This window comes from Myxine glutinosa, chromosome 2 (assembly GCF_964187855.1).
Source record: "Myxine glutinosa chromosome 2, kmMyxGlut1.1, whole genome shotgun sequence".
Classification (NCBI taxonomy): Eukaryota; Metazoa; Chordata; class Myxini; order Myxiniformes; family Myxinidae; genus Myxine; species Myxine glutinosa.
The window spans coordinates 199,941,437-199,957,729 of NC_136262.1; the positions used below are offsets into that span (position 1 = coordinate 199,941,437).

General features: G+C 47.0%; 1 protein-coding gene across 2 annotated transcripts in view; it reads left to right on the forward strand.

Annotated features, from left to right (window-relative positions):
* The first annotated feature begins 10,318 nt into the window (after nucleotides 1–10,318).
* The window catches only part of LOC137420935 (G protein-coupled receptor kinase 5), a 276,186-nt gene continuing 270,211 nt past the window's right edge, over nucleotides 10,319–16,293 (forward strand). For both annotated transcript variants that reach the window (XM_078772160.1, XM_078772161.1), the window contains exon 1: nucleotides 10,319–10,534. In XM_078772160.1, the coding sequence (XP_078628286.1) occupies nucleotides 10,483–10,534 (52 nt within the window). In that variant the 5' untranslated portion in view covers nucleotides 10,319–10,482. The remainder of the gene's footprint in view (nucleotides 10,535–16,293) is intronic.

Below are 16,293 nucleotides of genomic sequence, written 5' to 3' on the forward strand. Positions count from 1 at the left end.
CTCCCCCCCTTCAAGAAAGAAAGTTTGAACCCATCGAAAACTTTCTTTGCCGGCCAACTTGGATAAACAAACCAGATAACTCAACCCCCCCCCCCCCACATTATCAGTTCCCCCCGGGCACAGTTATCACTTAAAAATAAAGCAACAAAATTTCACACAACCCCCAGAGATTTTCAAAGGTAATTCACTCTGGACAAAGCACCAGCAACGACATTCTCCCTGCCCTTTACATGTTCAATTTCCCGTTGGACTCCTGCCAAGCCAAACTCCATCTCCTGACCCTCTGACTTTGACTGTCAGTTTCTTGTGAATGAAGGTTAAGGGGTTGATCAAAGATCCAAAGTTAAGCAACTCGATAGCACTTTTTCCGGGAGGCCAAGCCGAGTATTCACTACATGGATGCCTTTAGGAACGTGGAGTTCACGGTTAGTCCGTGCAGGAAAGTTCTCTACCTGGGCGCCTTGAGGAACGTGGAGTTCACGGTTAGTCCGTGCATGAAAGTTCACTACCTGGACGCCTTTAGGAACGTGGCGTTCACGGTTAATCCGTGTAGGAATCTTGGCTCGGCGGCTCCGCCGCATTCAGTGCTTCAGCTTTTCAGAACTTCCCTAATAATTATGGTGGGACCGCTTGTCACTGTAGTCCCATGAATAGCGGTCTCCTTCTCGGCCACTACTTTGACAATCCTTCCTTCGGGAGCTGCCGTAACTCAGGGAGCCTCCATAATAATATTGATTGCGGCCACCACCAAAACTACCGCCCAGTTGTCCTCTCCTGTAGACCTCTCGACGCCTACGAAATGCCTTCCCTACTGTTATGGTCCGACCCTCCAAATCCTTGCCATTCCAATTCTTCTCTGCCTCTCTGGCGTCTTTTGTGCTTGCAAACGTGACAAAGCCGAACCCTCTTGACTGTTGCGTTTCCCTGTCTCTTACCAACCGCACTTCCACCAGCGGCCCATATCTGTTGAAGACAGAGGTCAGAACTTCTTCCTCTGTTTTGAAGTTCAGTCCCCCTACAAATAACTTGGTACTTTTGTCGCCATCCCGAGCTGGTGTGGTGTTATATTCCCTGCTGGGCTCTTTACCAACCCTCAGGTTACCATAAACTTGACCCCCGGCCAAATCATTCCCGATAACCACAGATACACCCTCTACAGGAAGTGTGGCTTGTAAACCGACGGTGACCGGTCCTGACACCAAATCGGACTCCAAATGGATGACATGAAGTGGAGCACTAACACCGCCCCCGATCCCCTGTAAACGAACACTATCCCCCGTTGCTGTCTCCTCGGACCATGGCAAAATGCCTTCAAGCATTAAAGATTGATGTGCTCCTGTGTCCCTCAATATCCTAACCGGTCTCCGGTTAGTCGAGGCTCCATCCAGTGACACAAACCCCTCTGAAATAAATGGTTGGTAACCCTTTTGATGGCGATTTCTCACAATGGCCATTGCATTTGGAGTCGTACTAGTCGAACTCCGCTCCTGATTTTCCTTTTTCAGGGCATAACATTGGGACATCACATGTCCAGGTTTCTTGCAAAAAGCGCAAGTAGGCCCGGAGGAAAAACTCGTGGTCTGCCTCGGGCCCCCCGGAAAATAAGTTTGTCTTGGGCCCGCATCCCTCTGATTTCGAACAGGTGGGGTATCCGCGTTGTCCCCATAATCCTCTCGAGGTCGCCGCCATGTATTGTCGTTCTCCGCACCTGCTGTTCCCCACCTCCCCTGCGGAGATCTAGGCGAGGAGTTAGGTTCGTGGACCCCTATTCGGTGGGTTAAGGCATAATCATCTGCCATGGGGGCTGCGTCCCACAACTTTGGTACTTTCTTTTCCTGCAGGTACACTTTGATGTCCTCGTGGACACACTGCTGAAATTCCTCCACCAGGATCAAGTCACGCAATGTTTCGAAGTCTTTCCCGACTCCTTTTGACTCACACCACCGATCAAACATGTTTTCTTTCACTCTGGCAAACTCCACATGGGTCTCACTCTCCCTCTTCCTGGCATTCCTGAATTTTTGCCTGTAAGCTTCCGGAACCAACTCATAGGCTTTGAGGATGTGCTTCTTCAGTACCTCATAATCTGCACATTGGTCCATTGGTAGCGCCGAATAAATCTCTTGAGCTTTTCCCACCAGCACACTTTGCACGAGTATGGTCCAGGCCTCCTCCGGCCAGTTTAATTGTCGAGCCACTTTCTCAAAGTGTGGAAAAAATTTCGCGACGTCCTTTTCACTGAACGGTGGAACCAGCCTCACATGTCTACCCACATCCCAGGTTTTCTGGTTAGGTGTCGACCCCGTCAGCAAGGGTGGTGCCTCTCCCCGTTCTCTCATTAACTCCAGCTCCTTGAATTTAATTTCTTGCTGAAGCTCCATGTCACGTTCCTTTAATTCCCTTTCCGCTTTTCTCTCCTCTGCTTCGAGTTCCCTTGTTTTCATCCTTTCTAACCTTTCCTGGAGTTCTCGTTCCCCTCTCCTTTCTTCTTCTGCTCTTTCCTTTTCTGCTTTCCTTTCTTCTTCTGCTAACCTTTCCTGGAGTTCTCGTTCCACTCTCCTTTCCTCTGCTTGTTTCTCTTCTCTCCTCTCTTCTGCTTTCCTTTCTTCTTCTTTGAACCGTTCCTGGCTCCGTAATTGCAACTCCAGTTTCCGGAGCTCAACGTCTTCTGGTTCTTCGGGTAGCCACTCCCAGGCTAACTCGTCCCATGTTCCTAATCCCACCATAGATTGTATCACCGTGGCCTGCAACTCTGCCTTCCTCAAATTAGTTCGGACCTCCAAGTTAAAATGTTTGGCCAATTTCAAGAGGTCCGACTTTAGTAACGCTCGGAACTGTGCCTCACTCGGTGTTACCGCAAAGGTCTGTGCCACAAACGCCATGGTGACTATCGTTAACACCTGTTAACCTTCACCCAAGACTTTACCCCAATTTCCCCCAAAAATTTACCAATTAATACTTAATTAATAAATTTGAATTAATAAAAATATTATTTTATTATTTTATACAAATACAATTTTAGATCCCGGACGTAGACCCAATTGCGAATCCGCAAATCGTAATTTGGACGAGCCCCCAATTCTGTTACGTGGTCCCCTCGGTGACTACCTGGTCTCGGTGACCCCCGGACCGTGAGAGGAACTTCGCCAGAAAGTTCTATCACATATGCGCTTTCGCCACGCAATCCATATGAATTCCCCACAAGAGAAACTGAGTTTCAAGGATATATTTCAAGGGTAATGATACCATACAATTTCAATGCTACAATCAAGGATATTTTCCTTGAGCAATCAACAATAGACAACCATCAACAATTCACAATCCACAATCAATTCCCTAGATGATTAAGATGGCCATCTTATATATGTGTGTCCCCTCGTGTACTCACGACCCCCTTTTGGTCTCTGTCCCTCACAATGTCTCTGGGCCCCTCCTGACCAAGATGATGTTCGGCGTCGCCGCACACGGGCGGTTGAACGAACCCCGGGTGGACGTGTTTCCACCGGGCAGGTATCGTACCGGGAACCGCGGCTGCAGCTCCCTCGTGGCCACGCGAAGCGGGTACGGTAAAGCAAGCAAAAGCCCCACGCCGCTTGCAACGCGTGTTAGGCCCCAACGTGCGACCCGTACGCGTCTTTGTAGACGGTGCCGCGAACGGTGCCAGACGCTGGGTCGGTGCACGGCCCCACGGCAACTTGACGTCTCCACGGGGTAGGTACACGTCCCAGTAACTCCTCTCGCCAGACGGGCTTGGGAACGCCGCTTTTCCACGCGGCACAAGGTCGATCCCACCTTTCGTCGGAGCGGGGCGAGGAAGAAGAATCCTCGTCGCTTCTCTTCCTCGTGTGTTTTTCCTTCCGTTTCCGGTCTCTTTTTCCAGAAGGGCTCCTGACCCTCCAACCACAACAACCCTTAATCGACTACACATGGATAAGCAAAGACCTGAATAGGAATTCACATACATTCCCATAAATATGTAACACTATGTTGTGCGCATACCCATTCCTAAGGAGGGGTACTTTATTAAGTGTGACAACTGGCATAGCATAGCACTACACAATATAGTTGGAAAGGTGGTTGCCAATATTCTACATAGAAGATTACAAGAAGTAGCTGAACAGAAGATGTGCTTCTGGAATCCCAGTGTGGATTCAGAAAGGGCTGTGGGTGCTTGGAAAAGATATTTACTGTTCACCAACTAGTTGAAATCAAGGGAGCACAGAGTGAAGACATTCCTTCCATTCATGAATTTGAGCAAGGCCTAAGACAACTGTACAAAGCACTGTGAATGGCATTAGGAAAGCTTGGGGTACCCACCCAAACTATACAGCTCACACGTTCAGTTAATCAGGACATGCAGGCACAGATTCGCCTGAATAGTATATTAATATAACTGATTGAGGTGAACAATGGGCTGAGACAAGGCTGCAGCATGGCACCAACTCTTCAACTGGTACTCCTGTCTCATCATTGAACATTGGACGGTAAAAATAAATGATGAAGATTGAGCAGGAGTGTACCTCCAAGTATGATGAGCAACAAGTATGATGTATGATTATGTGTGATGTATTGAGCAACAAGTATAATGGGAAGCTCCTCAGAAGATACACCAGAAATGCCAATGAGATGAGGATGACTGAGTGCCAGTTTGCAGATGCTGCTGCTCTTGCAGCAACAACTAGAAGGGGTGCTGAGAAGGCCATGTGTGAATACATGGTGGTATCAGGAGATATTGGCCTCTGTGTTAGTATTCTGAAGCTGATGGTAACTGGTAGGAAAGTAGCCGAGAAGGATAATATCTCCATACAAGTGGGGTATGAATTGATTGGTCACAACTGATTTTGAAGGAGGGAATGATCTCAGAAGATGACTGGCATAGAAGTGGCATAGAAGATGACGATCATATGAATCTGTGTTTGAAACACCCAGCCAAGCTGACCCTACAGCAGAGCAACCAAGACTAGTTATATGCCATTAATGAAAAACAACCTTTAGAAGAGTGACAAGAAACCTGTTAGTGCAGAACACGGAGTGAGCAGTCCATTACGTATCTTGCCTGAGATGGCTCTGCAGTCGAGAAGGTATGGCTGTCCACAATTGTAGACCAGCTCCACACTGAGTGCCTCTGTATTGCATTTGCTCCCCAAAGGGTAATTCTAATGGATTATAAAGGGTAATTCTAAAGGGTTCTAAAGTGTAATTATATTGGGTTCGAAAGGGTAATTCTAACGTGTTTTAAAGGGTAATTCTAATGGGTTATATAGGGTAATTCTAAAGGGTTCTAAAGCGTAATTCTAAAGGGTTCTGTAAAGGGGAATTATATTGGGTTCAAAAGGGTATTTCTAAGGGTTATAAAGGCTCATTCTAAAGTGTAATTCTAAAGGGTTATAAAGACTAATTCTAAAGGGTTATAAAGGCTAATTCTAAAGGGTAATTCTAAAGGGTTATAAAGGCTAATTCTAAAGGGTTATAAAGACTAATTCTAAAGGATTACAAAGGCTAATTCTAAAGTGTAATTCTAAAGGGTTATAAAGACTAATTCTAAAGGGTTATAAAGGCTAATTCTAAAGGGTAATTCTAAAGGGTTATAAAGGCTAATTCTAAAGGCTAATTCTAAAGTGTAATTCTAAAAGGTTATAAAGGCTAATTCTAAAGTGTAAATCTAAAAGGTTATAAAGGCTAATTATAAAGGGTTATAGAGGCCAATTCTAAAGTGTAATTCTAAAGGGTTATAAAGGCTAATTATAAAGGGTTATAGAGGCCAATTCTAAAGTGTAATTCTAAAGGGTTATAAAGACTAATTCTAAAGGGTTATAAAGGCTAATTCTAAAGTGTAATTCTAAAGGGTTATAAAGGCTAATTCTAAAGGCTAATTCTAAAGTGTAATTCTAAAAGGTTATAAAGGCTAATTATAAAGGGTTATAGAGGCCAATTCTAAAGTGTAATTCTAAAGGGTTATAAAGACTAATTCTAAAGTGTAAATCTAAAAGGTTATAAAGGCTAATTATAAAGGGTTATAGAGGCCAATTCTAAAGTGTAATTCTTAAGGGTTATAAAGGCTAATTCTAAAGGGTTATAAAGGCTAATTCTAAAGTGTAATTCTAAAGGGTTATAAAGGCTAATTCTAAAGGCTAATTCTAAAGTGTAATTCTAAAAGGTTATAAAGGCTAATTATAAAGGGTTATAGAGGCCAATTCTAAAGTGTAATTCTAAAGGGTTATAAAGACTAATTCTAAAGGGTTATAAAGGCTAATTCTAAAGTGTAATTCTAAAGGGTTATAAAGGCTAATTCTAAAGGCTAATTCTAAAGTGTAATTCTAAAAGGTTATAAAGGCTAATTATAAAGGGTTATAGAGGCCAATTCTAAAGTGTAATTCTAAAGGGTTATAAAGGCTAATTATAAAGGGTTATAGAGGCCAATTCTAAAGTGTAATTCTAAAGGGTTATAAAGACTAATTCTAAAGGGTTATAAAGGCTAATTCTAAAGTGTAATTCTAAAGGGTTATAAAGGCTAATTCTAAAGGCTAATTCTAAAGTGTAATTCTAAAAGGTTATAAAGGCTAATTATAAAGGGTTATAGAGGCCAATTCTAAAGTGTAATTCTAAAGGGTTATAAAGACTAATTCTAAAGTGTAAATCTAAAAGGTTATAAAGGCTAATTATAAAGGGTTATAGAGGCCAATTCTAAAGTGTAATTCTAAAGGGTTATAAAGGCTAATTCTAAAGGGTTATAAAGGCTAATTCTAAAGTGTAATTCTAAAGGGTTATAAAGGCTAATTCTAAAGGCTAATTCTAAAGTGTAATTCTAAAAGGTTATAAAGGCTAATTATAAAGGGTTATAGAGGCCAATTCTAAAGTGTAATTCTAAAGGGTTATAAAGACTAATTCTAAAGGGTTATAAAGGCTAATTCTAAAGTGTAATTCTAAAGGGTTATAAAGGCTAATTCTAAAGGCTAATTCTAAAGTGTAATTCTAAAAGGTTATAAAGGCTAATTATAAAGGGTTATAGAGGCCAATTCTAAAGTGTAATTCTAAAGGGTTATAAAGGCTAATTCTAAAGTGTAAATCTAAAAGGTTATAAAGGCTAATTATAAAGGGTTATAGAGGCCAATTCTAAAGTGTAATTCTAAAGGGTTATAAAGGCTAATTCTAAAGGGTTATAAAGGGTACTTCTAAGGGGTTATAAAGGCTAATTCTAAAGGCTAATTCTAAAGTGTAAATCTAAAAGGTTATAAAGGCTAATTCTAAAGGGTTATAAAGGGTACTTCTAAGGGGTTCTAAAGGCTAATTCTAAAGTGTAATTCTAAAAGGTTATAAAGGCTAATTATAAAGGGTTATAGAGGCCAATTCTAAAGTGTAAATCTAAAAGGTTATAAAGGCTAATTATAAAGGGTTATAGAGGCCAATTCTAAAGTGTAATTCTAAAGGGTTATAAAGGCTAATTCTAAAGGGTTATAAAGGGTACTTCTAAGGGGTTATAAAGGCTAATTCTAAAGGGTTATAAAGACTAATTCTAAAGGGTTATCAAGGCTAATTTTAAAGTGTAATTCTAAAGGGTTATAAAGGCTAATTCTAAAGGCTAATTCTAAAGGCTAATTCTAAAGGGTTATAAAGGGTACTTCTAAAGGGTTATAAAGGCTAATTCTAAAGGGTTATAAAGACTAATTCTAAAGGGTTATAAAGGGTACTTCTAAAGGGTTATAAAGTGTAATTCTAAAGGGTTATAAAGGATAATTCTAAAGGGTTATAAAGGGTACTTCTAAAGGGTTATAAAGGCTAATTCTAAAGGGTTATAAAGACTAATTCTAAAGTGTAATTCCAAAGGGTTATAAAGGCTAATTCTAAACGGTTATCAAGGCTAATTTTAAAGTGTAATTCTAAAGGGTTATAAAGGCTAATTCTAAAGGCTAATTCTAAAGGGTTATAAAGGCTAATTCTAAAGTGTAATTATAAACTAAAGGGTTATAAAGCCTAATTCTAAAGTGTAATTCTAACGGGATATAAAGGCTAATTCGAAAGGGTTATAAAAGGTAATTATAAAGGGGTATAAAGGCTAATTCTAAAGGGTTATAAAAGGTAATTCGAAAGGGGTATAAAGGCTAATTCGAAAGGGTTATAATGTCTAATTCTAAAGGGATATAAAGGCTAATTTTTAAAGGGTTATAAAAGGTAATTCTAAAGGGGTATAAAGGCTAATTCGAAAGGGTTATAATGTCTAATTCTAAAGGGATATAAAGGCTAATTTTTAAAGGGTTATAAAAGGTAATTCTAAAGGGTTATAATGGATAATTCTAAAGGGATATAAAGGGTAATTATAATGGGTTCTAAAGGGTAATTATAAAGGGTTCGAAAGTGTAATTCTAAAGGGTTCTAAAGGCTAATTCTAAAGGGTAATTATATTGGGTTTGAAAGGGTAATTTGAATGGGTTCTAAAGGGTAATTCTATTGGGTTCGAAAGAGTAATTCTAACGTGGTTTGAAGGGTAATTCTAAAGGGTTGTATAGCGTAATTATAGAGGGTTCTAAAGGGTAATTCTATTGGGTTCAAAAGGGTATTTCTAAAGGGTTACGAAGGCTAATTCTCTAGGGTAATTCTAATGGGTTTGAAAGGGTAATTCTAATGGGTGATTCTAAAGGGTTGTAAAGGGGTAATTCGTTATTCTAAAGGGTAATTCCAATGGGTTTGAAAGGGTAATTCTAATGGGTGATTCTAAAGGGTTGTAAAGGGGTAATTCATTATTCTAAAGGGTAATTCTAAAGGGTTTTAAAGGTAATTCGAAGGGGGTTTAAAGGGTAATTCTGATTGGTTCTAAAGGGTAATTCCAAAGGGTTCTAAGGGCTAATTCTAATGGGTTATAACGGGTAATTCTGAAGGGTTTTAAGGGCTAATTCTAAAGGGTAATTGTAATGGCTTCCAAAGGGTAATTATAAAAGGTTCTACAGGCTAATTCTAACAGGTTGTACAGGCTAATTCTAATGGGTTCTAAAGGGTAATTATAATGGGTAATTCTAAAGCGTTATAAAGGGTAATTCATAATTCTAAAGGGTTCTAACAGTTCATTCGTAATTATAAGGAGTTCTAAAGGGTAATTGTATAGGGTTCTAAAGGGTAATTCTGAAGGGTTTCACTCGTTTCTAGGCTTTGCCTATTTCATATTAAAAATACCAAACTGAACCGCTTCCTTTGGACACGGGAGGGATTTTTTTTAATCATAGCATAAGTTGGGCATCTGTACAAATTGTATTATACTGTATATACAAATAATCATAATACTACATGTAGTTTCTGTATAAAATGTAATATACTGTGTCTATTGTTTATTGTAGTGAAGTGTTCCATTACCAATCAGCTTACTGTCGCTTGCTAAGCCAGCCGTTCCTTATTAACCGTTTCATTGGAGTGCTTGCTTCAGCGCTTAAGCCACGTGGCGAGCACTCGATAAGCTGCTTGGTAATGGAACACGCCTCCAGTAACAGGTCATGTGATCCCTTGATGAAGGAATCAATTCTAAAGATACAGATATCCTCAGTAATTGATCCATCTGAAACTGCATTTTGTGAGATGAAATTGTAAACGTGATACTGTAACATTCCAACGGCAAAAGCAAAGTCTCGCGAGATTGCATACATCCACGGGAGTTACAATGGTGGTTGTTTTTAAGATATTACAAATACTGTATTTATAAACCTGATATATTTCAAACAGCTGAAAAATTAAAGCTTTTTAAAACTCATTTTAACCACCTTAATGTGAGTTCATGGAGGTCGATAGCTTTTTAATTTAATGTTTCGTCACTTGACTGGAGAAACGTACCTCATGCCGCCTGGATCAAAAATGGAGCATTTATTACACCGCAACCGAAAAACCTGCAATAAATAAATTGTTTGATTAAATTAACAGCAATGCCTGAGGAAAATTAGCTTTGCCTGCTGGCGAATGAAAAAATGTGATTCGTTTCGGTAAAGCTGAAGAAGCGTGAATGAATAACTGAATGAATGAATAAAGGAAAAAAAATTCTGCGAGTGCAAATCGAGGCTGCCGTTTTCAAAGTTGTTTCGAAATTTTCACTCACAGACTCGATTAACATTTTATCCAAAATAAATACATAATGCATGTTCATTCACTTTCCTGGTTACATATTAATTATAGAAATATTCAAAAGACCCAAGCTTTCAACAGCCAATCGGTATTGCTCTGGCAGAACGTTCCTGGTTGCCTGGTGCATTAGCCTGGCGATTCAGTCACGCGTTGTGCGAACAGGAGAGGAGCAGGAGGCGGCGGAGGAGGAGGTGGAGGAGGAAGAAGAAGAAGAAGTGGTGGTGCATTGAAATTTGAATAGGTGTATTGCGAGCGGTAGTAGTCGGAAGGAGCCACAGAGGGCGGTGTTCCTGGCAGGGCTGTTCTGCCCCGCCGGCCCGCGTCCTCCCGGCGCCTGCGGCTGGAGCTGGCGGCTGGAAGGGCCAGGCGCGGGCCGGCTCTTCCATGGAGCTGGAGAACATTGTAGCCAACACGGTGCTGTTAAAGGCTCGGGAAGGTACCAATACAACGCGAGCGTGGGTGCGAGCGAGTTGGACGTGGGATGAATGAGAGAAGGCGCGGGGGGGATAAACATGAAGGAGTGAAAAAAAAAAGGATTGTGGATGACGGGAGCATGATTGCAACAGAGAGGAAAAAGCGCAAGGCATGGGGTGAGGACAGGGAGCGTGTTCACGGGGTGAGGACCGGGGAGCGTGTTGACGGGGTGAGGACAGGGAGCGTGTTCACGGGGTGAGGACCGGGGAGCGTGTTCACGGGGTGAGGACCGGGGAGCGTGTTCACGGGGTGAGGACCGGGGAGCGTGTTGACGGGGTGAGGACAGGGAGCGTGTTGACGGGGTGAGGACAGGGAGCGTGTTGACGGGGTGAGGATAGGGAGCGTGTTGACGGGGTGAGGAAAGGGAGCGTGTTGACGGGGTGAGGAAAGGGAGCGTGTTGACGGGGTGAGGATAGGGAGCGTGTTGACGGGGTGAGGAAAGGGAGCGTGTTGACGGGGTGAGGATAGGGAGCGTGTTGACGGGGTGAGGATAGGGAGCTGTTGACGTGGTGAGGATAGGGAGCGTGTTGACGGGGTGAGGATAGGGAGCGTGTTGACGGGGTGAGGATAGGGAGCGTGTTGACGGGGTGAGGATAGGGAGCGTGTTGACGGGGTGAGGAAAGGGAGCGTGTTGACGGGGTGAGGATAGGGAGCGTGTTGATGGGGTGAGGATAGGGAGCGTGTTGACGGGGTGAGGATAGGGAGCGTGTTGACGGGGTGAAGATAGGGAGCTGTTGATGTGGTGAGGATAGGGAGCGTGTTGACGGGGTGAGGATAGGGAGCGTGTTGACGGGGTGAGGATAGGGAGCTGTTGACGTGGTGAGGATAGGGAGCGTGTTGACGGGGTGAGGATAGGGAGCGTGTTGACGGGGTGAGGATAGGGAGCGTGTTGACGGGGTGAGGATAGGGAGCGTGTTGACGGGGTGAGGAAAGGGAGCGTGTTGACGGGGTGAGGATAGGGAGCGTGTTGACGGGGTGAGGATAGGGAGCGTGTTGACGGGGTGAGGATAGGGAGCGTGTTGACGGGGTGAAGATAGGGAGCTGTTGATGTGGTGAGGATAGGGAGCGTGTTGACGGGGTGAGGATAGGGAGCGTGTTGACGGGGTGAGGATAGGGAGCGTGTTGACGGGGTGAGGATAGGGAGCGTGTTGACGGGGTGAGGATAGGGAGCGTGTTGACGGGGTGAGGACCGGGGAGCGTGTTGACGGAGTGACGACCGGGGAGCGTGTTGACGGGGTGAGGATCGGGGAGCGTGTTGACGGGGTGAGGATAGGGAGCGTGTTGACGGGGTGAGGATAGGGAGCGTGTTGACGGGGTGAGGATAGGGAGCGTGTTGACGGGGTGAGGATAGGGAGCGTGTTGACGGGGTGAGGATAGGGAGCGTGTTGACGGGGTGAGGATAGGGAGCTGTTGATGTGGTGAGGATAGGGAGCGTGTTGACGGGGTGAGGATAGGGAGCGTGTTGACGGCGTGAGGACCGGGGAGCGTGTTGACGGGGTGAGGACCGGGGAGCGTGTTGACGGAGTGAGGACCGGGGAGCGTGTTGACGGGGTGAGGATCGGGGAGCGTGTTGACGGGGTGAGGATAGGGAGCGTGTTGACGGGGTGAGGATAGGGAGCTTGTTGACGGGGTGAGGATAGGGAGCGTGTTGACGGGGTGAGGATAGGGAGCGTGTTGACGGGGTGAGGATAGGGAGCGTGTTGACGGGGTGAGGATAGGGAGCGTGTTGACGGGGTGAGGATAGGGAGCGTGTTGACGTGGTGAGGATAGGGAGCGTGTTGACGGGGTGAGGACAGGGGAGCGTGTTGACGGGGTGAGGACCGGGGAGCGTGTTGACGGGATGAGGATAGGGAGCGTGTTGACGGGGTGAGGATAGCGAGCGTGTTGACGGGGTGAGGATAGGGAGCGTGTTGACGGGGTGAGGATAGGGAGCGTGTTGACGGGGTGAGGATAGGGAGCGTGTTGACGGGGTGAGGATGGGGAGCGTGTTGACGGGGTGAGGATGGGGAGCGTGTTGACGGGGTGAGGATAGGGAGCGTGTTGACGGGGTGAGGATAGGGAGCGTGTTGACGGGGTGAGGATAGGGAGCGTGTTGACGGGGTGAGGATAGGGAGCGTGTTGACGGGGTGAGGATAGGGAGCGTGTTCATGGGGTGAGGACCGGGGAGCGTGTTGATGGGGTGAGGACGGGGGAGCGTGTTGACGGGGTGAGGACGAGGGAGCGTGTTGACGGGGTGAGGATAGGGAGCGTGTTGACGTGGTGAGGATAGGGAGCGTGTTGACGGGGTGAGGGTAGGTAGCGTGTTGACGGGGTGAGGGTAGGGAGCGTGTTGACGGGGTGAGGATAGGGAGCGTGTTGACGGGGTGAGGATAGGGAGCGTGTTGACGGGGTGAGGACCGGGGAGCGTGTTGACGGGGTGAGGATAGGGAGCGTGTTGACGGGGTGAGGACAGGGGAGCGTGTTGACGGGGTGAGGATAGGGAGCGTGTTGACGGGGTGAGGATAGGGAGCGTGTTGACGGGGTGAGGATAGGGAGCGTGTTGACGGGGTGAGGATAGGGGGGCGTGTTGACGGGGTGAGGATAGGGGGGCGTGTTGACGGAGTGAGGACCGGGGGGCGTGCTGACGGGCCGAGGACCGGGGGGCGTGCTGACGTGCCCGGGGGAGTGCTGACGTGCCCGGGGGAGTGCTGACGTGCCCGGGGGCGTGCTGACGGGGTGAGGACCGGGGAGCGTGTTGACGGGGTGAGGACCGGGGGGCGTGCTGACGGGGTGAGGACCGGGGAGCGTTTTGACGGGGTGAGGACCGGGGGGCGTGCTGACGGGCCGAGTCCCGGGGGGCGTGCTGACGGGCCGAGTCCCGGGGGGCGTGCTGACGGGCCGAGTCCCGGGGGGCGTGCTGACGGGCCGAGTCCCGGGGGGCGTGCTGACGGGCCGAGTCCCGGGGGGCGTGCTGACGGGCCGAGTCCCGGGGGGCGTGCTGACGGGCCGAGTGCCGGGGGGCGTGCTGACGGGCCGAGTGCCGGGGGGCGTGCTGACGGGCCGAGTCCCGGGGGGCGTGCTGACGGGCCGAGTCCCGGGGGGCGTGCTGACGGGCCGAGTGCCGGGGGGCGTGCTGATGGGCCGAGTGCCGGGGGGCGTGCTGACGGGCCGAGTGCCGGGGGGCGTGCTGACGGGCCGAGTGCCGGGGGGCGTGCTGACGGGCCGAGTGCCGGGGGGCGTGCTGACGGGCCGAGTGCCGGGGGGCGTGCTGACGGGCCGAGTGCCGGGGGGGCGTGCTGACGGGCCGAGTGCCGGGGGGCATGCTGACAGGCTGAGGGCGGTGGTGAGGGTGTGCTGGCTGAGTGAGGGCTGGTGAGCGTGCTGTTGGGGTGAGGGCCGTTGAACATGCTGAGGGGGTTTGGGATGTGGGTGGTGGGTTGAGGATGTGTGACCATGGTGATGGCGTGAGTTGGAAATGTGGTGATCTTAATGAGGTGTGGGTAGGACAGGGTGAAGAAGAGTGGGCTGCATATGTTACGTGGTGAGGAGGATGAAAGAGGAGGATTTTGTTTTTTTGTTTATTTCACTCCCCACTCATCGGTATACAAAGGGAGTTCAAATGTTCTTGGCCAGACATACCTACAAACGAATCATACTTTGCATGTATATTTCCTGAATAACCTTTTGAACCCATATACTGGATCTTATCCCATAGATACCTTTGCTCCTATCTTTGAATCGGGGTGACTCAATATGATAGAGCCTCCCATTTGGTTTGCGGTCTGATGATGGGCTGTTATCACTCGTTGAGTGCATGTAGATGTGTATATATACATGTAGGTGGTGACGCCGCCGGGCGGTTTGGTGATGCTCCCGGGGCGGTGTGGTGATGCCCCCGGGGCCGGTGTGGTGATGCTCCCGGGGCCGGTGTGGTGATGCTCCCGGGGCCGGTGTGGTGATGCTCCCGGGGCCGGTGTGGTGATGCTCCCGGGGCCGGTGTGGTGATGCTCCCGGGGCCGGTGTGGTGATGCTCCCGGGGCCGGTGTGGTGATGCTCCCGGGGCCGGTGTGGTGATGCTCCCGGGGCCGGTGTGGTGATGCCTCCGGGCGGTGGGGTGATGCCCCCGGGGCCGGTGTGGTGATGCCCCCGGGCGGTGTGGTGAATCCGCCGCCTCACCAGCCAGGGCAAGGATTTGTCATTTATTTTAAGTGCCAGCGATAACTTGCCTCCGCTGCGAAAGACCATCGGTGGGATCTTTATAAATCTACCAACTACTACTGCTCGCAGACATGTTCTCAGGCTTAAGTCTTTAATACACAATGATACCTCACCCTGCATGTGAAACACAGCTCAGGCTAGACAGCTCAGTCTCAGAGACGAGTGTTCCTACCTCAAAAAAAAGTATCCTGCACAACTCCTCCACCCCCCCCCCCCCACCCCACTCCTAAGCTTCAGTGCTGCGAGGCATAAAAATAAAGTACATGAGCAAACAATTTCGATACAGGGTGGGTATGCTCTTCTCCTAAAGACCAATATACTTCTTCATTTTTGCTACAGATGGCATTATTACTCCAATCTATTTACTTTCCTGATTAAATTGTATTCATATTGAAATTTACTCATGAGGGAATCCTTTAAAATCGGTCACGGTGCCCCTTGAAGTGGTTTGCTGCAATAATCGTGGTGGAGACGGCACAGTTTCCATCAGGAAATGTGTTTGTTGACCATTCTGTGTTCATGACGTTGTATAAATTCGTCCCCGTGTCATTTTTCTTTTTCGCTACAAGGTTTTCATTATCAGGCGCTCCATTGTCAAGTTTTGTGCCTCTTACAGTAAGTTGTGTCTAAGGAACCTTGGGCATCAAGAAAAGATACTTCGTGACTCATCACGTATGGAAAACCAGGTGAGGGAGGGGTGGGGTGATTGCATGCACATTGAGAACTGCAACAAGCAGGTGGATGCACACCCATGGTAAAATAAATCTAAACGCCACCAGGGAAACGTTCTTCCTGGAAGAATGTGAAAGGAGAAAAGCAGGTATTCGAGACTGCTTCCTGCTCGCACAAGTCGGGCAAAGTGAAATGGGTGTTTCATTTCACCTTTTGCAAATATATGAAACTCATTCCGAGACGTACATGGATGGGTGTACTAAACACGTGTTCCAAAGTTTGTTGATCCCTACACGCTTGCTCGCTTAGTCCACCGTACTCTTCCTGGGATTTCTATATTGAGAACTTGAGAATATATAATACCTGTTCTGCTGCAGTGTAGTTTTAAACCATGGTCCCTCGTCTGATTGCCCTTAAACATGAAGCATTTTTTAAACTACGTTGGTCATTCATTCTTCATTCATTTAAGCCAGTGGCTCCCAAACCTTTTGGGTAGGCGGACTCCTTCCAAAACTCCAAATGTTTTGCTGACCACCATGTATGGCTATCGTATTGTGCCACGATATCATTGCGATCTATGACTTTCATAGTGACACAAACCGGATAAGCAACAGCCTTGCACGAATGGTTGCTTCCGATGTGCAACAGGTCACAGCTTGTGACGTCGTTTTGTGCTGCAGGGAGGCTAATGTTACTTCTCCTCCTTTTCCACCCATTTATTATGAGGCCCTGCAATACTGACTTTTTCTCGTACTCAGAAACAAACCCAGAATACCCAACAGCTAGGTCCATTTCCATTGAACCAGTGATTTTTCTCGTGTAACTTTCATTTCATAACAACATCCATCTACT